Consider the following 25,981-nt stretch of genomic DNA (forward strand, 5'->3'; position numbering starts at 1 on the left):
TGTAATATGGTTTTATCAACCTTTTCTGCAGTCCTAAGAGCCAACATCTGTGCCAAAGTGTGCAGTTGTAATTTTGACATAACTGGATGCTTTTTGATGGATTTAATTAGAAATACAAATGTTATAGCTTTTTGTGATATTCTTTTAGAACCATATTTTCCACCCTATATATATATATATAGTTATTGTGTGACTTTGCTGTTATTTCTCTTTCTTTTACGTGTGACCTTAGCAACTCAGAAATTAAGTTTTGTACATGTAAATAGAATATATCCTTTGAGGTTTAAGCCTGACTACAATGCCGAGGATAACCTCAACCTTAAGGACTACATTTCCCAGAGGTCTACCGTTTGAACGTAGCTCTTACCGTACGCGTGACGTTGTTACTGGTCTTGTTTTGGCAGTTTGTTTCGATATTCACGGATTGTCAGTCCAACAAGGAGGCGTTTTGTATTGGTTGTCCAACACGAAGCTGCGGTATTGTACATTTCTGCATGTATAGTATTCATACCTTAATAATAGACTGAACATAGTTGATTTGAAGCAATGTTATGGAAAGAAATCGCGATAGAAGTGAGCTAACTACTTAATCTTCTAACGGTAGCTAGCTAGCTAGCTGGCAAGCCAAGCTAATTAACATTAGCTTAGCTAGCTGAGAGCGGTTTGTTCTGTGTCTGCGCGGAAATGATCGATTGCTGTTCTGACATGTTTGTTTTTATCTGCGGCATCTCAAACTTTAAGCTAATGTTACAGTGTTGAGGATAATGTCACGATGGTGAATAAAACGCTAGTATTGCAACATTGCCAGTCTCTTCTCGCAGTGTTAGCGTCTGCAGTTTAACAACATGTAAGATATAACGTTAGCTACATTGATTTAATGCCAACTTTGATCAGATCTAGGGCAACTACGACTTGTTTAGAAAGTTAAGATGACGTGAGTGAATGTTTCAACACATTCTTGTGGGATCAGGTTGGCCAACACATTAAATAAACTTTCAGTTAGCTAGCTAATGTGTATTGTAGTTGGTGACACAAATCCTAACCCCTGGACTCTGCTCCCCATGCGTTAGATTTCTGTTGCTTTAAGGATCTTAAGCTTCCTCCTTGTTCAACGTTAGTTCTCTTTTGCTAACATACCAGTTAAGCTGACCATTGGATATTCGCATATAAGTTTATAGTTGCCTTGTTATTTACGGAGTCCAACTCTTCTCGTGTTTGTGTGATGACAAGTTAGCTACGTATTTTAAAGTGAAACCATTGTTGAAATCCCCCTGAAATACCAGCACGTTAACTGTGTGTGTGTGTGTGTGTGTGTGTGTGTGCGTGTGTGCGTGTGCGTGTGTGTGCGCGCGTGTGTGTAGATGGTATTGATTGAGCAGTGAGCTGGTAAGTGTAGTCACAATGGCAGATGGAGGCAGTGATGATGACGTCATTCACCTGGCAAGCTTCAACATCCACCGCAGCCAAGGTGAGACACGTCTTCGTACAGTATGTTAATGTCAACAGTGATATCTTCCAGTGCCATTTCGAGACAGGGCCTCGAAAATGGCACTGATAACTTAGCGGCATGGCATCTTACACAATGCTGCCATTTTCAGGTGACACTGTAGATTTTGAATGAGGCTGACATGCTTTCCTTGTCATATTGGCAATTGTTTAACAACATTTAAAACTAAACTGTACCCTGGTTATCCTCAGAGACGTTTCCACTGGCATTGGCATGTGAAATATACCTTTTTATAATGCAGATATTAAAGTACTTGAACAAATATATCCGCCTGACAGATTTATCAGTCTGATATTAGCTTGTTGTGAACAAGCAAGTTCAGTTGCAGTATTTTGAACTGGGTGTCTGTGGTGACATTCATGGGGGGGAAAAATGCTATATTACAGTTTTTCTCTATTGTATACCCACAAAAAACTGAACTATGTCCACAATTCTGAAAACTTGAATTAACAACAAGCCTCCAGACTGCTAACTCAGCACGATTCCATTGTTTTCTCAAATATAAATTCTAAATTAACCAGGATGGAAATCTTAAAGATTGCCACTTTAAAGACATAATCAGCCACACATTATACACTTTTGTGATATTTACATTACACTGTGACTGTGTAGGCTCCCGTTCCCGTAAGAGGGAGCTCATCACCATTTCTGATGACTCGGATGAGGAGCCGATGACTCTGGTACCTGGCAGCCCTGTTTTAGTCCCAGACAATGCAGATGATGACGACGTCAGCATATTGGAGGTGACTGATAAATCCTGTTCTTACAAAAAGAGACTCGGTATTTGAAGCTTCCCTGTTACTTTGTACAATAAGGTAAACATTTTAGACATGCGTAAACAGGGTCCAAAATTAACGCCAAATGGCTAGTGGATGTTCAAATTTTACCAGCCACGCAACAAATTACCATTGTTTTTGAAGCAAATCTACCAGCCACTTGCATATTTTACCAGCATTTGGCTAGTAAGATGATGCTAATTTTGGACCCATGGCGTAAACGTGTGTTTTGTTAAACAGTTGTCATGTTATACTCAGGCCACACAGAATTTTTTGCAGAATTTTCTGCAGGTTTTCTGCGGATTTAAAAAAAAAAAAAAAAAAAAAAAAGAGAACAATTTAGAATGTTAACACATTCACACAACCAAGCAGAAAAACTGTCCACTAAATTCTGCTGATTTTCATTCTGGATGACCGCTGAAAACTGTAAAAATAAAATAAAATTTAAAAAAAAATCCATTTGGGTCCGGTTATACTCTTATCAGAAATTGCTGTCAATAATATGAGCTGCAGAAGTTGCAACAGAAGTAACAACTTTGTTTCCATTCATCTATCAACTTTTCTCTTTTGCCTCTTGTGTTTTCCTGCAGCCGCTAACGCGTGCACGCAGACATGTGATTCGTCCAGCAGCAAAATGGAGTGGGGCCTCGCACAACCTAATTCAAGTTGTAGGTCATAGTAGCGCAACATCTGGGGTTCCCACAGTGGACCCTGGTTCTGCCCCCTCTACCTCCAGAGATGCCAATGCCAACTCCTCCGCATTGCGGCCAGCCATACGGACACAGACACCAGTGCAGTCTAGCACACCTGCACACACACAGCCACAACCTGGCTCTTCATTACACACACTGTCTCAGCCAAAACTTAACACAAACTCGCAGCAACAGGGCGGTACGTCAGCACGCGCAAAAGTGGAACTCCTTGCGGTTCCTATCCAAGCCCCATCTACCTCCGCAAATGCCAAGGCTAGTGCCAGCACATCCAGAGCACCTATACCAGTACTTCTTCAGCTTCAGCCCAGCACATCTGGACTCATACAGCCACACGCTGGCTCTTCAGTACGCATAATGGTGGAGCCCCAGGCGAGTACCTCTACCAGTGCCACACACTACTCTTGTGCGGTTGCATCAAGTTCTTCTACAAACACTCAAGAAAAGGCTAGTACAAGTACTCATTCACAAGACAATCATCAGGCCAGTACTTCATCTGCACAGTCACAGTCTCGCACACAGATGCAGTCTCAGCCCAGTACATCTACACAGCTCCAGTCCAATGGGACCACAACCCTACAACCCCACCTCATCCAGGTGAAGGAGGTGAAACTAGTCGTTCTTCCCCAGCAGCCGAGCATCCAGGCCTCTGCTCTCCTAACTCAACCCCAGCAGCAGCTCAGGTCCCAGAACCCGCTGCAGTCTGGGTTACTCAATCGCATGCAGGGCAATCTCATTCAGATAGAACCACGGCCCCTGGCCCAAGCCCCTGCCCAGCCTCCAGTCCAGGCCCCTGCCCAGCCTCCAGTCCAGGCCCCTCAACCCCCTCAGGTGATACCGGTGATCCCCCCCGCAGTGCTAATAGCTGCCGCCCCAGAGAGACTAGGACCTCCCGAGGCGGGTCACCGGATCATCCTGGGCAGCCAAGCGCCTGGGGTGGCTGTTCCCAATCCTCCACCACAGGCTGGTACCTCTGGTGTGGTCCAACCAGCCCGCAGCCTCCACATCAGGATGCCTAACGTGAACTCTAACCCTCCAGCTCCCACAGCTTCAGTCCTAACCTTCACCCGCAATGGGGGAGAGGCTCGTCTCGTTCTGGCTCCAGCTCCGAACCCAGAAAGGGTCAATCCAGCCCCTGGTCTGGTCGCGGTCCCTCCTGCGCCAGAGGACATTCCCCGGATAGAGGATGCAAGGCCCGGTCCCTCTGCACCACGAGGGAGAGAAGAGCCCCTTGTTAGAGCCCTTATCACTGGTGTTGTGAGTATCACATTAAGCGCTGTATGCATTGGTATGGTCTGCATGTCTATTATTTGTCTCATGAGCTCATCACTCGGTTAATATCAAGTTAATTGATTTGAATTGTGGTAGGGCTGCTGGGCAATTGATCAAATTTTAATCGTGATTACGATTCCGGCTCCAAACGATCACAAAAACAATGCAATCGAGAAAAACAGTTATTTTGCACATTACGTTTTGCAAGTAAACTCTTATTTTGTCTTAAAAAAAGTTTAAAAGGGAAAAGTATTAAGGGGAATTTCACAGTGCAAGGTGTTTTTTTCATAATCGAGCAGCTCTAAATTGTGGTGTAAACTATGCTTCTCACCTCCTCTGTCCCAACTACATTCCACCTGTTCAACTCTTTGTCTTGCCTCTACAGTTGGATCTCTTCCCAGATGTCCAGGAAGCCTATGTAGCAGAACTGATCCAAAAGAATAATGTGAAAGACTTGAATGTGTAAGAAGCAGCAACCTTTTCCTTTCTCAAGCACTTCATATAAAGTAATACTAACTGATTCAACAGCTCAGGAAATGAATACCTGATAAGGTGTCTAGATTTGCTGCTGTATCCTTTATACTTGTGGTGTTAAATGTATTTTTGTACCTTGGTTTATTCAGATCTAGTTTACTTTTCTTTGTTAACCTTTATTATAGCTTAAAGGATCACCCTGTTTTTAAATTATTTTTTAAATAATTTTAATATTTCTTTTATTTCTTTTGACCAAATTAGGTGTACACTTCATTGATATATATATGCAATAGGGCACAGTCCCAAATCTGTATGCTTGAAGTTGTTCTGTGTAGGATGATGGGTATTGGAAGACCATCATACCTTTATAACTGTGTGTATGTCTGTACAAGCTTGTTTACGTGCAGCTCCCCTCTGCTGTGTTTCCAGTATCTGTAACCTGCTGTTGGAGAACCCAGAGTATCCGAGGGGGGATACCTCAGCAGCCACAGCAGCTCCCACCAGCATCCTCCTGGAGTCTGGAGATACCCAGACAGAGGTGTGTGTGTGTGTGTGTGTGTGTGTGTGTGTGTGTGTGTGTGTGTGTGTGTGTGTGTGTGATGTTTGAACACTGAACTTGAGTTTAAGTAGGATGTAGTTGTGTGGGGTAATATAAAGTCATTAATCAGTATAAAGCGTGATTTATGCTTCTGTGTTAAATCTGCACCGTGGCTAAGGCTGACGTGCATCTCTCGAAAAATGTAACTACACGTCGCTCAGCCGTGGCTTGGTAGTAGGGCTGAGCGATAGGGAGAAAATCAGATATCACGATATTCTTGACCAAATACCTCGATATCGATATTGCGGCGATATTCTAGGGTTGACAATTGGTGCTTTAACAAAATATCTTCACACTTAGATTTTTGATAAATAACCATCAGTAATGTGGACATAATGTCTAAGTGGGGAAAAGGCAAATAATAGAACAGTTAGAACAGTCTGGTAAGTTCAGAAAAGTACATCACTTTACTGTAATGCAGCCTTTAAAAACAGGAAAAGACAACACTTATGTCATATCAGGATATTACGATATCCAAAATCTAAGACGATATCTAGTCTCATATCACGATATCGATATAATATTGATATATTGCCCAGCCCTATTTGGTAGCGTTGCATTTCCCCCGGCTCATTTCCTGGTTCTCCTTCTCCATAAACAACATGAAATCAAGGAGAGGGTTAACTTTTCCTGCTCCAGATTTCCCACCGTGGTCAGAAAGAACAGGGGAGACACTTTGTTTCTCTCACTATGCCTCTGGAGTCCGCTCCGAAGCTAATCCCCGTCACTATCACTCTCTCTAGCACACACTCCCCACACACACACACACACACACACACACATGCCGGCCCTGGTATTCTCCTAAGGAGATCGACGCACACAGCAGTGCACAAGTATAAACGGGCCACGGTGAAAGCTCTGCGTGTAGCCTCTGGAGCCCATAAATCACGCTTAAGAACATTATGTAGCCACAGTGTGCATGTAAACTGAAGAACTGGAAATACAGGGAAGGATAGATTGTTCCTCATTACATAATTATGTCAAACAAGCTTACCAAACAAATATATGACAATAGAGCTTTTTTTGAGGGTTGTCACCAGATTATGACTGTGCTGTTGTTGGGCAGAGAGAATGAATGTACTGAAAAAAAACATCATGTGAGTGTTTCACATGGAAAGGAGACAGAGAAACAGAGTAACTTTATCTGTATTTTTCTTTTCCTAAGCAAACTTTGCAGAGTAGTACACACACACACACACACACACACACGCAGTTATACAATGTTATTTTCCATTTGTTGTTTTGATGACTGCTCCATACCCGTCTTTAAATCCGATATCTCAGTGTCTTGGTACTTAGTTTATTCGTCTGTTATGGGTCTTTTCTAGGTGACCGAGGACCTGTTTGACTATACCAAACTGGGCCCGGTGGGACCTGAGGCTGTGATGCAGGCTGCCGACTTGCTCATGGCAGATTTCAGGATGCTCAGTTGTCAGGACATCAAATGGGCCCTCAATGCTCTGAAGGGACACTATGCAATCACGCGCAAGGTACCTGCGGTCTCATAGTACACCGCGCCACCTAGGAATGCGATCGCATTTCAACCCTTTCTCTACTTTCTTGCTGGCTTTTACAAATGTCCTCCAACTCCCGCTCTCCCAGGCCTTATGTGAAGCTCTGAAGAAGTGGCAAGATTCAGGCGACCCCTCAGGAAAGAGACGGCGGAGCAGAGCCTCCTCCGAGCGCTGCTACGTTGATTTCCATTTTGGACACGGTGAACAAACCTTTTCACTTTTCTCTGTGCGCACACGGCTGCTGCAAACCGCGCGTGTGTGTGTATGTTGTGTGCCTTCTTGTTTTGTTCCAGTACACACTCATTTTAAACGACCAGTGTTTGTTAATAATGGTGCTATTCTTTCATTCGCGTAAGCTTCAGTAACGGAGTTTGACCACAGATCTGCAGCTGCATCACGGGAGAACATTTAAATTTTGTTGTGTCTTGTCAGAGCTCTGCAGGGGCTCCATCAGTGTTCTAGAGAAGCTGTTTTAGTTTACTGTTAGTGTGGGTTAGGGTTAGCTGATTTTATACCTACTTTTGCTGCCCATGAGGTGTCTCGCTCACTAGGTTCCCTCTGTCCAACAGATTCAGTGACGTTTCACAAGAGGATGTATTTCTTGGAGAGTGACCGACGCTACTGCAGGACGTACAACAGTCTGGAAGCCTCTGTGCAGAAGGAGCTTTCGTTCTATCAGCAGAAGGCCAAGGAATGGGCAGAGGTACACACACACACACACACACACACACATACTCTTTTTTTCTGTGAAAGTAATTCTTGATGAAATTCACGATGTATCTCTGTCACCCAGTATTGCATGCACGCCTACATACTTGCAACTTCATTTTGTTTTCTTTATTATATTGTGCGCATACAGTCGTACATTCTGTTTTGCTGCTACTAAGCAGTGAGTTTAGGGTATTTAGCTCTCCGCATTATTTTTTCCATCAGCATAATATTGCCAGGGGGAAAGTTTGATTAGTATGGAAGCTAATCCTTCTGGCATTTTTAGAAAGGTCGGCTTTGTAGATGAAGGGGAATATGAGATAACTCAAAAAATAAAAATAATGTATACAGACATTGTTTAGTTGCTGCTTAATTAGCATATGCAACTTTTCTTGCATCAGGGAATGTAATAGTCTGACTTATACTTGGCTCCGCTTACCAAGAATGGCTGCTATTTGAGAGAATATTTATTTGAATGATTTTATTGCACTTATTTATATTTATACTTGTAGATATTTATGTCCTGATTGGTGGAACCTCAAGTATTCATATCAGGTTTTAAGTACTTGTACCATTCTTTTAGTATCTTTTCATAGCTATGTGTCATAATGGATGTCATATCGCTGCAAAAAAAAAAATCTACCTACGGGTACAAATACAGTAAACTGAACCTTTTTTCAGGTGTAGCACTCATAGCTTGACAAACACAGCTAAGAAAAAGTTAATGTCCCAGCTCCCAGTTTACTGAACTTCTCTCTCTCTCTCTCTCTCTCTCTCTCTCTCTCTCTCTCTCTCTCTCTCTCTCTCTCTCTCTCTCTCTCTCTCTCACGCTCTAGCACGAGGACTTCCTCCTGGCTCTGCAGGTCAATGAGGATGAATACAAGAAGGTAGGAAGCACACATACCTCAACCAAACTGATGTAGCCTTCACAATGGTTCATACTGTGTTAAAATGGTTTCTCAACAGAATTTTCAAAAAAAATAATTTTCACAATGCAATATATACTATCAAAGGTATAAAGACCATACTTCCGTAGGCTTTTGGTGTGCTTGTTCAAGGTAGTATTGGCTAGTCAGTCCCAAGGCAGCTGCTGAATGTATTTTTAAGATGACTACATTTTTATTATTCTGATCACACTAATAGTAATTTTGGGACCCGGATTAAAATAGATCCTCCAGTATTTCCCTCAAAGTCAAACAGCTGAATGTTATTGTTGTTTTTTTTAAAGCTTTAGTGCGTAACTTTTTGATATTCATGAACGTCTGTTACATTCAAGCCGCTGCCAAATGAGTTGGTACAAAGCTAATTAAGACTATCAGCTCCACACAACTCTCTCTGTATTTCTCAGTATGACTATGTTCAGAAGATTGTGGCGTCCAGTGACTTTCCCGCGCAGAAACTCGAGTGAAGATAATGACCTCTTCTGAAGAGTCCATCATGTTTTTCTAATCCTCCGTGTCCTCCTTGGCTACTAGCAGCTGCATGGAGGAGGGGTGGGGGTGCGTGCGCGATCACGGAAGGCTTGGGTCATGTGGACGCGCCGACCGTGTTGTTGTCATTACTTAGAATTCCTCATGGGGGCGACAGAAACTACGCACTATAGCTTTAAAGTTCCAAAGTCCCTGAAAAGCAATTTACTTGTAGAATATATTGTAGACTAGTTGCATTGTAGGTCTATTTTACTTCTTAGTCCCTTGAGTACCACAAGGCACTTGACATTGTCACTAATTCTCAAATTTCTTGTTGCTTAATTCTGCTAAGACAGAATTGACGCTTATCGGACCAGCAAAATTAGGTCACACTTTCGTTTGATTTACACATAAAGGAGGTGACCAGAGCTGCTTTTTTCCATCTTAGAAACATCTCCAAGATCAGACAAATACTGTCGTTTAAGGACTCTGAGGACCTCATTCATGCCTTTGTGTCATCTAGACTAGATTATTGTAATGTCCTCCTGTCGGGTCTGCCAAAGAAAAGTCTTCGGAGTCTGCAGATGGTTCAGAATGCTGCAGCTCGTGTTCTGACCGGAGCCTCCAGATAGGAACATATTATACCAGTGTTATCCTCTCTTCATTGGCTCCCTGTTCATGCCAGAGTAGATTTTAAGGTGCTGCTGCTAACCTATAAAATATTAAATGGCAGCGCACCGTTGTATCTTAAAGACCTAGTGAACCCCTATGAGCCCTGCGTTCTCAGGGCATGGGTCTTCTGAGTGTCCCAAAGGTTAAAAAGAAGACAATTGGTGAACGGGCTTTTTCTTTCCGTGCACCGACATTGTGGAACAGTTTACCTCTGGACATCAGACAGGCTTGTTCTGTTGAGGCTTTTAAAGCAAAGCTAAAGACCCATCTGTTTACTGTTGTGTATGAGGCCTAATTTCTCTGTATGTTTTCCTGAGAGTCCGAGTGTGTGTTTATTTTTGTTTCAGTTATTTGAAATGTTTTTAAACTGTATTTTCTATACTCTGTACAGCACTTTGACCTGAAAGCGCTTTACAAATAAATGTATTATTATTATTATTATTATTATTAAATGACGATCTCTTAAAGATTGTAGAGAAGTTTGAGCTACATAAAATATGTCTATGTCCGATTCTTTCTCCAGGACGGCCAGCTGATCGAGTGTGGCTGCTGCTACGGGGAGTTTGCGTTTGAGAAGATGACGCAGTGTTCAGACGGCCACCTGTTCTGTAAAGAGTGCCTGGTCAAATACGCTCAGGAGGCGGTATTTGGCTCCGGAAAGGTACCGACACACACGCACAGTTTTTTCTCACATTTGAATAGGATGATAATGTTGCCAGGCAACTATAAATGATTCTTCTATAAAAACTAATGTCTTCCTGAGCTGGATAATTACACATAGTTGTGGCAGTCAAACAAATGTTAGTTACTGTAGTTATATAATGAAATAGTCAAATAGCCGCGTATATATATATATATATACGCGTGCGTGCGTTTGTTGCGTGCGTGTGTGTCCGAGTCCGAAGTATGTAAGATTTTGTTTGATTTCAAAAGTCTGTCGTTATTAATCAGGTTTCAAGTCTCTGCAGGCTTTCTATCTTGCACTGAAATGAGAAGAAGTACATTATTCTGTAACACTATGTCATAAAACATGGCAAGAAATATAGTGACATATACAAGGTTTGGAGTACAATGTGAAAAAAACAGTCGTGTCGGTTTATTTGGTACGCCTGCAATCCAATAATAATGCAGTTCTGCAATAAATCCTCTCTGGTGCATCTTTATGAGACCATAGTTTGTGACATTGTTGTACTGGATTGCATTGTAATGACAGGTGTTGAGAATTTTCTGTCTACCACCATTTACCTAATACTCTGGTAACTCAGTTTTTGTACATTGTGTGTATCTGCATACATGTGTGTGGCTGAGTGTTGGCTGAAGCTGGTTGTGAATGCACCTGTACATTTGTAATTGTGTGTGTTGACGTTGCAGTCGGAGCTGAGCTGCATGGAGGGGGGCTGCCCGTGCTCCTACCCAGTATGTGAGCTGGAGAAGGTCCTCCCAGAGAACATACTGTGTAAATACTACGAGAGGCAGGCGGAGGAGGCGGTCGCTGCCACCTGTGCTGATGAGCTTGTGCGGTAAGTGTGTGGGTGTGGGTGGGTGCATGTGTGTATGTTTATTACGTTTGTCTTGTATCTAAACTCCCTGCATGTGGTTAAGCTGGATTACACTTTGTAATGTACACCTTGAAAATGGATTCTCTTAACGCCATGCATCGTTGCACACATTTTTATTCATATTTTACAGAACAGAAGCAATTGATTCAAATCAACCAAAAATGTATTGGCAACACTTTTCATAGTCAATTAAGTGTGGAAGTCATTTACTGAGAAAAAATGCCCAAATCTGCCCAGTTTAGTGATGAATGTGAAGATTTGCTGCTTTTCTTTGGCTTCTTTGTTATGAAATCTTAAAGGTCCCATGGCATGAAAATGTCACTTTATGAGGTTTTTTAACATTAATATGAGATCCCCCAGCCTGCCTATGGTCCCCCAGTGGCTAGAAATGGTGATAGGTGTAAACCGAGCCCTGGGTATCCTGCTCTGTCTTTGAGAAAATGAAAGCTCAGATGGGCCGATCTGGAATCTTCCCTTTATGACATCATAAGGGGAAAGGTTACCTTCCCTTTCTCTGCTTTGCCCACCCAGAGAATTTGGCCCACCCATGAGAAAGAGAGAGACATCATGGCTTGCAAACAAGCACAGTGGCAGTTGGTCAAGACCACACCCCCACCCTCCAGCTTGTAATTCTGCACCAAGGCTGAATTTCGGGAAAGAGACTTCAGATACAGTATTATGGGACCACTAAGGCCTATATAAAAGAGACTTCAGATACAGTATTAGGGGACCACTAAGGTCTATATAAAAGAGACTTCAGATACAGTATTAGGGGACCACTAAGGTCTATATAAAAGAGACTTCAGATACAGTATTAGGGGACCACTAAGGTCTATATAAAAGAGACTTCAGATACAGTGTTAGGGGACCACTAAGGTCTATATAAAAGAGACTTCAGATACAGTATTAGGGGACCACTAAGGTCTATATAAAAGAGACTTCAGATACAGTATTAGGGGACCACTAAGGCCTATATAAAAGACTTCAGATACAGTATTAGGGGACCACTAAGGTCTATATAAAAGAGACTTCAGATACAGTATTAGGGGACCACTAAGGTCTATATAAAAGAGACTTCAGATACAGTATTAGGGGACCACTAAGGTCTATATAAAAGAGACTTCAGATACAGTATTAGGGGACCACTAAGGTCTATATAAAAGACTTCAGATACAGTATTAGGGGACCACTAAGGTCTATATAAAAGAGACTTCAGATACAGTATTAGGGGACCACTAAGGTCTATATAAAAGAGACTTCAGATACAGTATTAGGGGACCACTAAGGTCTATATAAAAGACTTCAGATACAGTATTAGAGGACCACTAAGGCCTATATAAAAGACTTCAGATACAGTATTAGTGGACCACTAAGGTCTATATAAAAGAGACTTCAGATACAGTATTAGGGGACCACTAAGGTCTATATAAAAGAGACTTCAGATACAGTATTAGGGGACCACTAAGGTCTATATAAAAGAGACTTCAGATACAGTATTAGGGGACCACTAAGGTCTATATAAAAGAGACTTCAGATACAGTATTAGGGGACCACTAAGGTCTATATAAAAGAGACTTCAGATACAGTATTAGGGGACCACTAAGGTCTATATAAAAGAGACTTCAGATACAGTATTAGGGGACCACTAAGGTCTATATAAAAGAGACTTCAGATACAGTATTAGGGGACCACTAAGGTCTATATAAAAGAGACTTCAGATACAGTATTAGGGGACCACTAAGGTCATCCAAAAAGCAGCATGTCATGGGACCTTTTAAATCTAGAGATGCACCAATTGACCGGCTGGTGACCGGAATTGGCTGATTTTCACGTGATCGGCCATGACCGGCAACCGGCCGGTCAGTCTGACATATGCCAATTTTATGCCGGTCAAATGCTGTAAATAAATAACATTGTAAAGGCTACCATACACAATGCATAGGCATTATATATAGGCTAGCAAATAATAACACTAAACCCACTATTAAGTACATTATCTTAATGCAGTGTAACTACTGTAGCATGTAAATAATGCACAGAAATTACAAACGTGAGCAAGGGCGTTCAACAATCGCCATCATATGGAATCAACAGCCACGTGCAACCTAGCTGGCAGGTGAAGAACACAAACAACGAAATCACCAGCTAACAATGAACTGACAACACAAGTTGTACGACTTACAGTTCTCAAGGACGCACACACACTTTTGAGAAATATCTTTATACTGCAAGGCTATATTTATTTTATTTTTTATTTGTTATTTATATATTATTGTATTGCCATTACCTGTTTTCGCTGTTTTCATACAGAAGTTTAGTTTGCTAAATAGGCCTATATCACATTTTTTTAGTTGGATATTGGATGTGAAAAGAAGGAAATGGTTCTTCTGTAACATTGCACTTTAGATGTGTGTGAATTTCCCACACCAGGAGTCATTTATATAGTTCTATTTTATAGCGATCGATTATCTGTTAAAAAAAAAAAGTTCTATTAAAGAAAAGATAGAAAATAAATATTTGTGTATGCTGTAAAGTGGTTAGAAAAAATTTCATCGGAATCGGCTAAAATCGGTTTCGGCAGGTTAAACTCAGTGAAAAATCGGAATCAGCCTAGAAAATTGTAATCGGTGCATCTCTACATAAATCATTTGGAAACGTGAACTTGGGCTCTGGGAAAGAGACTAGATAGACTGAACAAGTCCATAAAATAATCAGCAGATTAATCGATAATGGAAATAGTTGTTAGTTGCAGCCCTAGTCCTCTATGATGGCCAGCAAACACTAAGTCTCACTTGTACTCGGACCAGTACATACATATTCACACATGGTTTTTGATGTTTGACAAATGTGACCATGTGGGGCCTTTTTTAAAGCCTTTTTGAACTTGCAGTTTAGTCAATATGGATGCATGTTAATTGATGGTCTGAAGGGGATCTGTGCACTCATAAGGGATCTGCAATAATGTCTGTTTGTTTTTCTCACAGTGGGATACTCTATCTGGGTGTCTCATGTACAGCTGTATCATACATTTCACTCCTCAACCCTTCTTCCTCTCTGGCTTTTTCAGGTGTCCGTTTTGCAACTTCCCAGCCTTGTTGGACAAAGACAGGTCTCTATTTAGCTGTCCCAACCCTCGGTGCCGCAAGGTCAGTCCCACTCTGCTTTTATTCAGTTCATTATACACTTTGAACTTCTGGGGAAGCCAGGCTGTTGTATTGCTACTGTTCTCCCTCTACAGACCAGAACTTTAAAGGAATAATGTAGGTTAACTCTCTGTCTCTTGCACAATATATGCATCATCTGATGTTCTCGCATATGGCTATTTGTCAGAGTTAAATCACGCTGTACAAAAGGGAGATTGAACCTGGATTTGAATTCAGCATCATAAATAATTCAGTCCATCGTGACAGTGAAACCTGAGAGCTCTGAGAGCGGCGTCCACTTCAGCATAAATCATCTCAATGCAGCCTGGGCATGAGACAGAGATCAAGTCTGTCAAGATCAAAAAGACTGATGAACAGTTTTCAGCAGATGATAAACCGGTTCCATCTGGCGAGGTCGCCACCTCTGTCTCTCCCTCTCTGTTTATCTCTGGGCATCCCTCCCTCGGTCTGAGGAATGCAGGGGAGGCGTTGCTTTGTGTCTGCCAACGCTGTCACATGGACTCCAGTCTAAAATCTCCATTATTTGACAGAAACGCACACAAACCCACTCACACACACATGCCCAAAATCATATTCTCACTCTCACCACACAAACACAACCCTCCCTTCCTTCTCTTGTTGTGTCTTTGTCTCTTTTTTTTTTCTGTCCTTAAGTCTCACAGTCAATTGGCCGCACCACGAAAATCTCTTTCCGACTCAACACAGACACAGACACACAGACACACACACACACACACACACACACACACACACACTCCTACTATCACTACATTCCTGGAATGGGGGACAGCGAGAGATTAACACCTCGACATAATTCATGTGTAGAATCACCTCTTGGCACCATGGCACCAGTCCTCCAGCATATGTTAACTAATGATCTCAGGATGGTGGCTTAAATTTGAAGCATGTCTCAAGCCCATGTATTAAATTAGTTGCTTAAAATGATTTGTCGCAGGAAATGAATCACAATTGTCAAGAAAAGATGCCAAACTATTTCTGGTTTCAGCTTCTCAAATGTGAGGATGTTCTTCTTTTGTCTGTTTTTATATCACTGTGAATTGAATATCTTTGCATTTTTCCAAAGAATATCTTTGCGTTTGGCTCTGGGAAATTGTGATTTGCATTTTTTTCTCTAGTTTCTGACATTTTGTAGATCAAACCAACTCATCTTTCAATTGTAAAAGTTGAAAGTAATCAACAGATTAATCAATAACTCAAATAATTCTTAGTTGCATTGAACCCCGTTTTTAAACTCAGGGACTAAACCTGCGTTTCAACTGGAGGAACCAGGGACTAAATGGTTAGATCCAGGTGTTAAAAAAAAAAAATATATATATATATATATAGATATAGATATAGATATAGATATAGATATAGATATAGATATATATATATATAGATATATATAGATATAGATATATCTATATATATATATCTATATATATATATATATAGAGTTTAGTTTAATTTACAAAATCAGGAACTGTGTGGTGCCCCTAGTATCGATATAAAGACAAGGAGTGGCCATTTCTTGTTGTTCATTAATGTGGAACCAGCAGTATCGTCTTTTCACATTCCACTCATTCTTCCTTTTTTTTAAAACCTAGCGCCTATGTAACCCAGAATGCAACTTGATCGTTTGGCGATTAGAGATTAGATTAGATTGTATTATGCTAGTTATGGCTAGCATTGCCTCAGGTACGCCCCAAGACCTTAAAAACACATTTTGATCTGTTCCCTTTTAAGATAAGATAAGATAGACTTTATTAATCCCACACTGGGGGAATCCCTGTGCTACAGCAGCTCAAAGACAAAAATGTACACACAACAGAATAACACAAATACACATTAAGTAGACATAGGAGAAAAAATATACATAAGTATAAGAAATAGAAAAAATAGAATTAGTTATAATAGTAATTAATCAAACATATTTACACAATAATAAACTTCCTTCTATAAACAGACAGTATATAAACACAGATGTACAGATGAGTAAGGTGCGGATGAATAGAGGTGAAATATTGCACAGTTGGAGGTGACACCGAGTAATAAATAATAAAGCGTAGTGCAGAATATTGTCCAGTGATGGCTCATATTGCAGAAACAGCTAGCAGTGCTACATTATGATGTTGTATTAAAGAGTCTGACTGCTGCTGGAATGAAGGACCTGCAGTAGCGCTCCTTCTTGAGAGTTGTTGCCCATGATTGATGCCAGCCTGGCTAACATCCTCCTCTCCCCCCACCTCCTCTATGGTGTCCAGAGGGCAGACCAGAACAGAGCTAGCACTCATCCCCAGTCTGTTTAGCCTTTTCCTGTCCCCTTCTCCCTTTTACGCTTGTTAGTATTTTATGATCCATTTACAGAATTCTCTGGTAGCACACAGAGATCTTCTGTGTCTGGTCAGATTATAAAGTGTAATTTTACATCAGCTGACTTTGCCCAAGCTCCACTAGTTCCTCTGGCAACACAGTAGTCATCTATTTATTAATTTCTTTGCAGTGGCTTCTCTTTTAAGAACTGGATTATGAGATGCTCCTGCTGTCCCAAAGATATCCTATATAAGCCTTATGAGTCGTACCTTGTCAATACAGTAATTGCTCAAAAAGCAACAGGGCCCTAAATGTAATCACACAAACATCTGAGGTTGTATACAATGCAAAGGTGCTGATGAGGGTGTTCATCCTTTCTTCTGCTATTCACTCCAGTAACCTGTAGGTGGAGCCAGAGGTTCATAGTGGCTGCCATGCTGTGTCCCTGCACAGCTGCATCCTATTACATACTCACACACACGCCCAAAGATACAAAAAGTCATGCCAGATATCTTTTGGTCTGATCCTTTTTCTGAACAGGTTTCGTCTGCAGAGCACTAAGCTACAGCTGCAGATTTAGATCAGTTATTAGAATATGTTCACAGTATTATACTCAACCGTCTTACATGTACACTTTTGACTTATGAAGGAAACATGCGTTAGGTGAGTCAAGTGCTACGAAAAAGTTAACACAACTTGCTTCCTCTTTACTGTGTGAAGGAATCAGGATGTGAGTCTGTGGCTGCTGTGGTGTGTGTTGTCTGGGTTTCCCCCCTTGTGGTTCAACGCCCCTCGCGAACCCAGATATGGTCACACACTGATTATCATTATATAGACTTTACTGCATGTCTCTTTTTCATGTGTTTTTTTTTTAAATTTTATTTATTTTTATCCCATCAGCATAAGCTCGCTTGAAGACAGTTGTTGTACAGTCGGCCCGCTCAGTCTACGAGCAGGGAGGGGCTTCATTATGTAACCGACACACTTCCGTAAGCCCACCCGCCTTCTCCCACACCGCCACCTCATTGGCTGGCTGCAAGTTCCACTCTCGCCTGGCTGGTTTCTTACTGGTCGTTTCTTACTTCGCCTCCATTTCAAATGGGGTTCAGATCAAGTTTGACCCAGATTCTCCTCCCTGTCTTTTCCTTCCCCCCGATTACTAATGTATTCCACATGTGGTTATGAGGACAGTTGGATAAGCTTGTCCCGGCCTGCGTATGATTACTTCATGAAAATAGAGGAATGTAAAATGTAGGCCAGTGGAAGGCGAGTGCAAACAAGAGCTGAGATCTGTGCCCTAGAGTCTTTTTGTATCTCATATGTTATCACATCTGTACTCAGATTTGATTGCAGTAAAAGACACCTCCCCACAAAAAAAAAAAAAACCACACACACACCCGTGCACACATGCACTCTTGACGCAGCCCCCCAATCAGAAGCTCTACAAGCTGCTTGCACTGCCTTATAAGGCCTACTGCAGCCCGCACCGTGAGAGAAAAAAGACAAAGTTTCGGAGGCGGAGAGGCAAGGTATGAATGAAGACGGAGAAAGGTTATACTGGGTGGGAGGGGAGGAAAGAGGGTAGGGCCCGAGGGAGAGGAGTGCAGTGAATGGAGATGGAGGACAAGTTAGAACAGGATGGGTGCGGTGAATGAATGGATGTTAGAGACTGAAGTAAAACAGCTAAACGGCACTATTTCCTGCTGCCATTTGTGCATCACGAAGTTGACGCCGACGTCACCGTCTGTATTTTTAGCCTCGCTATAAGAACTCAGGTGTGTTCCTGCTTTTCAACATCTTGTCAAACAGGTCCCAGACATACGCACTCTGTCACCCTTTCTCATGTCGTCCCTCTTCCTGGTCTCTAGGTTACCACTAGGGGGTGATCTCTCACCGCTCTGCCTTCCCTCCTCTTCCCATTCTCAATCTCTGCCTCATGGTCTTTGTGTGATCTGGCTTTTTCTGACACTTGAGCCCAGTTCTTCTGCGGCCCTTGGCTGGCACATAACCCTTCCTCCCCTCCTCTAAAGACCCTTGTCTTAGAGAGAGTTTTCTCAATATACTTTATGGATCTCAGGTACATTCCAATGCTTCTCAGCTGTGTTTCGTGCATCTCTCTGCTTGGACACTCCCTTATAAATCAGAAACTCCACACAAATGTGTACACAGTTGGTCTACTTTTCATCTGTTTTGTTTTTTGAAAAGAGCTCATCCTTTGCTCAAAGCTGACTTTGAAGGTCCTTGTGTGTCTTCGGAGAGTCTTTAGGCGTTTCCTTCCAAACTAACTCCGAATGCCAATGGAAACTCTGAGCTTCTCCAGCTCAGTTCCCCACCCTCTGGCTGACCTTGCACACACGCAGCTGTCTCAGTGAATATTGTGAGAGACACAAGCCTGTGGTAGCTAAAATGACAAAATAACACGCACGAACAGTGACTGAAGGATGTGTAAAGAGGTCATAGGACGTACAGGGCGTGTTTCTGCTAGATGAAGGGTTTCCTTCCCAGGTTAATAGTCAGACTGGAGGTTGTCGTGGAGATATGCATCATACTGGTGCTGCATCAGCTGTCATATGCCACGCTCTTCAATATTAGATGAGCGGTTCAAATATTTATGGTGACACCACTTAGCTAAGGGTTAGCAAGGGAGGCAACCCCTGGCTAACTCTCTCTGTGTGTGTGTGTGTGTGTGTGTGTGTGTGTGTGTGTTCAGCAATGTTGTCTGAACGTCTCTGGCTGACACGACAAAGAAGGTTGGAGGATGGAGTTGCTGTTTCTAGGCAACCGAGCAGTCAGCGGCGAGCAAATCACACTATTGCTGCAGACACACACACACACACACACACACACACACACACACACACACACACACACACACACACACACACATTTGCAGGGAGAGCCACACCTAATAGCTGTGTCTGTGCAAGTCCAAGTCCCTGCAGTGGCAGCACCAGCAGCATATAGAGCAGACTGTGGGGGAATACTCTGACTGCAGGGCTCCTCTTATTCAGCAGTAACTGGACAGAGTGTAGTGATGTGGAAACGTGGTACAATCTCTTGGTATTTGATGTTATATTAAAAAAAAAGTAGACGTGAATAAATGTTACGAGGAGATTCTAATTCCTTTCTTGTCTTTTTCTGCAGGAGAGCTGTAGAAAGTGCCATGTTCAGTGGAAGCAGCATGTGGGGAAGACATGTGAGCAGGTCCTGGAGAGGGACGAGATCCGCATGAGGGTGCTCTTGTAAGTGGTCCTGCAGAAACAAACGGGACTCCACCAGACTCCTTTATCAACACACCACCACTTAGACAGCTACGCTAATGATGTGCAGAGGACATACGAGACTCTCTTATACAGATTTCTGCGTCCTTCGATGGGATTACAAGGAGCTTTGTGGTTATTATTTTGGCCCCTTGAATCTTAATAAACTCTAAAACATTGCACACATGCTGAATATTAAAAAGTACAAATTTAATTTGTCCTGCTAAGACATATTTTATTTTAAATTATACCAAGCAGCCCACACTTATTTCGCAACCTTTTGTTCCCATTCTGTCCATCTCTTTTTCATTTCTTCAATTCATCTCATCAAAAACTAGAACCAGTTCCATGATCAGGCTCCCAGAAATCACCATCATGGTCCGTACAGGGCCCTATTAACATTCATATATTAATATTTGACATGACAAAGAATACATTTGATCATAGTAAATCATAAACAACAGTGCTCCTAATTACCCACAGTGTTTTCTACCCATGAACCCATCTTTGTCTCGCTGTCCCCGTGTACTCCTCACTCGGAGAGGATGCTGGGTAAACAGCTCAGTTTCCCGGACAACACTCGGGGAAGTGGAGTGGCCGGCTGCTTCCTGTGGCCCAGAAGGCCCACAGGCAGTACTTCCTGTTTTGAGCCGTACACAGATCTTCTCACTTCCTGGTGCTGAAAGAGACAGGAAGTGGCCTGGTAGAAGGATCAGTGGAGCAGCTCTGAGCAGCACCGACCCGATGATTTTAACAGGACGTAACTAAAAGTATCTAAAAAAAATCACAATGGCAACTTTAGACCAAGATCCAGAACTGGTACAGAAACAATCAAACATCAAATATATTAAAAATATATATACTAAAAGCACCGTTTTAAGCTGCATGAAAGGTTATGATCAAACGGCAAACGACTTCAATCTTGTTAATGCCTAAGGGAATGCTAACATGTACCTGAGGTGCAGAAAAAAAAAAAAAATTTCACTTGAAGATTCAAAAACACGCGCCTGGGTAGCTCACCTGGTAGAGCGTGCGACCATATATAGACAGGGTTCATACGTTTTGAAAAAAAACCTGGAAAAGTTATGGAATTTGAAAAATGCAAATTCCAGGCCTGGAAAGGTTTTGGAAACATAAAAAGACCCAGAAAGTTTTGGAAAAGTCATGGAATTTTTTTTTTTAACACAGCATAATAATATGTGATTTAATAAATGTATTTCACGTCGTCCTAACCTCAACGTTCTATTCGGGGAGCGATATTACGACTCCCGCTATGAACAACATAAGTTGTCGTTCATTTTATTGTTAAACCTCTGAGGGTAAACTTTAACACAGATTTTTATTCTTATTGTATAATGTCGACTGACATTTTCAGGAATACATAGTCATGGGAATTTGCCAAAAAGTCATGGAAAAGTATTGGTTAAAATGCGTATGAACCCTGAATAGAGGTTTACTTCTTGGCGCAGCGGCCGCAGGTTCAACTCCGACCTGCGGCCCTTTTGTTGCATGTCGTTCCCCCTCTTTCTCCCCTTTCATGTCTTCTGCTGTCCTATAAAAAATAAAGGCCTAAACCCCATGTGTTCATGACACTGTCATGTCACTCTTATGTCGATACCTTCAAGTAAAGTGTTACCAATTTCTCTTACTCCCCTGTTCATCACTTTGTCTCCCTCTCTGTCCACGTGCTGCAGCGAGGAGCGTATGACGGCAGCTCGGGTGAGGAAGTGCGTCAAGTGCGGGACGGGCCTGGTCAAGTCGGAGGGCTGCAACCGGATGTCGTGCCGCTGCGGCAGCTTCATGTGCTACCTCTGCAGAGAGCCCATCACCGGCTACAACCACTTCTGCCAGCACGCCCGCTCTCCTGGTGCTCCCTGCCGACACTGCCGCAAGTGCTCCCTCTGGACCGACCCCACGGTACTTTCTCAGACATGGCCTTTGCCTGAGCTTTTATTTTAAAGATAACTTTTTCTTTCGTCTGGCCTGGTTTTATGAAAATTGTAACAGGAAGGCCTTATGTGACACCAGCTCTTTGGTTTTCTTTCTGTAAAGCTACATTCAGACCAAAAAAAAGGCGATCTGGCGATTTGCTGCAGGATTGTGCGGCCCGGGGAGTGTCAATGAAAGGGCCCATTAGTGTGACGTAGGGTTAGCTATCGTTTGGATTTTACGATTCCGATGCTGAACCGGCACTTTTAAAACGATTCCGATTCTTGAAAGACTGAAAAATGACATTAAAGAAAGGCTCTTTTATAGTGTTTTCTTAATTGAAAATTATTTCAATTAAACAATATATTAATGTTTTAAAGTACTTAAATATATAATAAGTAAACCTAAGTCACCTAACACACAACTACAATAATTTAACAATAAATAACAGTTACACTATTAACAAGTAACAACAAAATAAATGTTGACTTGCTGCTAACTAAACCAGCTTCAAACTTAACCATATTTGCCTTCTCTGGCAAGACAGGACACCTCTCCTGACTTATGGCATGTCCTGCACAGGAGAAAACTCTGAGATGGTGTCCAAGAGGCCTGGACACACAGGTATGAGTTTGAAAGGGCAGACAATTTGGGGAGGCTGTCCCGCCTCCCCCACCACCAGGCTACAGGGTCTCGTCCTGGACGACAGACTAGCAGAGCAAGTGTAATATGTTTACTAGCGATCACGTTCAGTCAATGGTTAATATGCTTTTACGTCCGTTTTGGTGAGCCCAGAGGGAAAATATGGCATTTTAAAAGTAGCCTTCATTTACGGCAGCTAGCTAACGGTAGACTACAGAGAAAGTGTGATATTTTTACGTCCGTTTCGGAGCGTGTACAAAAAGCCGTCTATCAGCTGTGACTGTAGAGTGCATGTCGGAGAATAGCGCGGACACGCGCTTCACTTCGCTACTCGGCGGAAAAGGGAGAAAGGAAGAAAGAGTCTGCCGCTGTCCGGAGCGACAGAGGGAAAATATTTCAGTCGACACATTAAGTGGAACCGAAATGAGGAACCGAAATTTGCGTTCTAATCTGGTCCGAATACTACCGTTTGCGTAGGAACCGGTTCCATAGTGGAACCCAGCAGCGTGACGTGCTGTTGCGTTTCTCCATAAGTTCAGGACGTGGGTGTCTTCAGATTTACTTAGAAAAAGTGTCTGTTCATTCTGTCATTTGGCCACTAACTTTAGCCGGGACACATTCAGTCCCAAGATATTTCTTTTACCCTCACAAACGTGTTCATTAACTCCCCTTCACTTTGAGCCTGACCATCTGACTCGGTGGTAGCCCACAGTGACCTGGCCACAGTATCCCTGGCAACCAGAAGCAACAATTAGTCCCCGAGCAATTAATGAGCTGGAGCCGCTCCAGCAGCTATAGAGGGGGCACCAGAGCTGGCCAAGAGCTAGTCTCCAAGTGCATTGCCAAGAAATGTATAAATACTGGTAACCTGAGGGCTATTGGAGGGCTAGTGAAAGGGGGCCGGCTGCCTTCTTATCATTATTTAAAGGTTTTTCCTGTCAAGAATGAAAGTTCTGACTAAACAAATGCACACCGTTCACCGGCTTTATTTTCACTTCACCCAAAGGTTTACTTTTCAGGTCACAAACTAGTACAGCTAGTCAATTTATATCACGCTGGTTTATCTGATGACAAACTGCAGTCCCACCCTCCACTGTAGTTTTGACCTCCCTGGAGACCCCCATCCACACTACTACCTTTTGGTTTAAAAACGAATAACTATTGCTGCGTTCACGCCTCGCGTCCACACTAGTCCGACGTTTCCGAGCTCCGTGAACAAAGACATTTTGAAACACTGTAGACCCCTTTTTGGTTTAAAATTGCCGGGGTTGCGTTGTAGTGTGGACGGGCATAAACGGAGCCCTTCGGAAACGACGACGCTGACGCCAGCGTTTGCCTCGTGTAGTAGTCTTATCAGTCATTACGTTACCTTCCCTGATTCGTCAGTTAGTAGGTTAAATTGTCACCGGGATGCAGAGCAAGAGTTCAATAGGGTGACAGCCGCAGGAAAGAAGCTTCCTCTGAACCTGCTGGTACGGGTGCGGAGAGACCCCAGACGCCTCCCGGACGGGAGTTGGTTGAACAGGCTGTGGTTGGGGTGAGAACAGTCTTTGATGATGCTGCGGGCCTTACGCAAGCATCGCTTGCCCTGGATGGTCTCGATGGAGGGGAGTGAGGAACCGGTGATGCGTTGGGCAGTTTTCACCACCCTCTGCAGTGCTTTCCGGTCATGGGCAGAGCAGTTGCCATACCAAACCTCCTCAGAAAGAAGAGACGCTGGTGAGTCTTCTTGATCAGGGTAGAGGTGTTGAGGGTCCAAGAGAGGTCCTCAGAGATGTGGGCACCCAGAAACTTGAAGCTGGTGACACGCTCCACCTCAGTCCCGTTGATGAGGATGGGGGGCGGGTGTGCCAGCTTTAGACTTCCTCAAGTCCACAATGAGCTCTTTGGTCTTCTTGGTGTATACTTTATAAAACACAAGCCTGCAGCTAAACAAGTGCTATGTTGGTGGCTAAAGCTTTGTTATACTTTGTTTTTACTGTACTAACAACTTCTGTGTGTTTGTTTCTGCAGCAAGATGATGAGCGAATCATTCAGGAGATCCAGAAGAAAGGAGAGGAAGAGCTGAATAAGAAGAGTGCAGGTCAGTACTGGCTGTCACTTACTCCGTTGGAGCTGTTGAAACTATTTATTATTGCTCAGTGATTCAACCCCGGTAACGGTAACATCTCGTTAACCGTTCATTTCTTTAGACTGATGTCGAAATGTGATGAATTATGTTTCCTGGCAGAGAAATGTAGCACTGCAGCAACATTATTCTTCCTCTCTACTGCTTCCCCTTTTGCCTGTCTAAACATTTATTTATTCAGACAAGTTGGCTGTTGTTTTCGCCATAAACCGGCAGCGGTTGCAGGAGTGTTTCCTGTGTTTGGTCTGTCTGAATGTGTTTGTATAAAGTATGCGGGGCAGGCGAGGGGTTCAGTTCAGACCTCCAGGAAGCCTGATAACATTTAAACTTGCGATGAAACCGGACAGAAACATCTGATTCATCCATAACTTCCCTTTTTTACTTTTTTTTCTTCTCGCAGATAATTCAGGAAAGAGGGTCGGCCCTCCTCCGGAGCCCATTATCGACACCAAGCGGCCATGTGTGGGTCCGCCCCCCGAAAACCCACAGAACCCGAACCCCGCGGCCCCTCCTCACCCGCAGGCGGTACAAGCTCCCCTGTTCGTGCCTCCACGCGGCCCCCGCTACCCTCCGGCTCCGCCTCAGGGCAGGATGTATGTCCTCCCCCAGATGCCCCCGGCCCTCTATGTGCCCCCCCTACAGCACCTGCCCCCCCTGAACAATAACAACAACAACAACAACAACAACCACCACCCTCCAATTAACCCTCATCACCAAAATATGGACATGATGGACATGCCCATGCACTACGGACCCCCGCACCGCTACTACAGACGCTTCTAACATACGCTCTGTGACGAGTGTGTTAACCGTGGTGCGATCAGCTCATCCTCAGACACACACACACACACACACACCCCAAACACACACGCTCGCTCTCTACAGTTCTACTTTTCATTTCAGTGCTGTTTTTGAGATGTTATTTTGTATCTCTTTCAGCTTGCATCACAGTTTTCTACTCGTTATCTCTTATCCTTTTTCCTAGTTTGTGTGCTCATGTAGATTTCGGACATTCTTCTGAGTCGATCTGATGAAACACACTGAAATGAAAAGTGCATCTGTGGAACGAGACCCACACATTTAGACACTTTGCCTTCTCCCGCTGAACTTGGGACTTCAATAATGAAGCATAACGCTACGTTACATGTTCCTTTTTTCATCTTTTTTTCCGTTTGGGGTTGAACTGATGAACGGTTTAGAATCTTGAGACAATTTATTTCCAGTTTATACATATATTTTTGAGTACATAATTGAAAATAAAACCAGTTAGCATTCCCTTCTGTAACTTTTGTGCAACAGGTGTGAAACCACACAGTTTTCTAATAAAGTTGTATGTTCGCATTGTC

General features: G+C 42.9%; 1 protein-coding gene across 6 annotated transcripts; it reads left to right on the top strand.

Annotated features, from left to right (window-relative positions):
• The first annotated feature begins 367 nt into the window (after window positions 1-367).
• Window positions 368-25,981, top strand: rnf216 (ring finger protein 216). 6 transcript variants are annotated; one of them, XM_035996805.1, is made up of 17 exons: window positions 368-477; window positions 1,362-1,474; window positions 2,107-2,250; window positions 2,874-4,250; window positions 4,651-4,727; window positions 5,169-5,277; window positions 6,666-6,827; window positions 6,940-7,051; window positions 7,421-7,554; window positions 8,396-8,446; window positions 10,164-10,301; window positions 11,012-11,160; window positions 14,267-14,345; window positions 19,821-19,918; window positions 21,631-21,853; window positions 24,521-24,590; window positions 25,036-25,981. In XM_035996805.1, exons 2-17 carry the CDS (start codon window positions 1,409-1,411, stop codon window positions 25,416-25,418), a joined length of 3,372 nt encoding a protein of 1,123 aa, XP_035852698.1. In that variant the 5' UTR covers window positions 368-477; window positions 1,362-1,408; the 3' UTR covers window positions 25,419-25,981. The 6 variants fall into 6 exon arrangements, with proteins under 6 accessions (XP_035852698.1, XP_031176513.1, XP_035852699.1 ...); XM_031320653.2 differs by having other exon boundaries at window positions 1,362-1,468; window positions 2,120-2,250; XM_035996806.1 differs by having other exon boundaries at window positions 391-707.

This window comes from Sander lucioperca, chromosome 21, assembly GCF_008315115.2.
Source record: "Sander lucioperca isolate FBNREF2018 chromosome 21, SLUC_FBN_1.2, whole genome shotgun sequence".
NCBI classification, from domain to species: Eukaryota; Metazoa; Chordata; class Actinopteri; order Perciformes; family Percidae; genus Sander; species Sander lucioperca.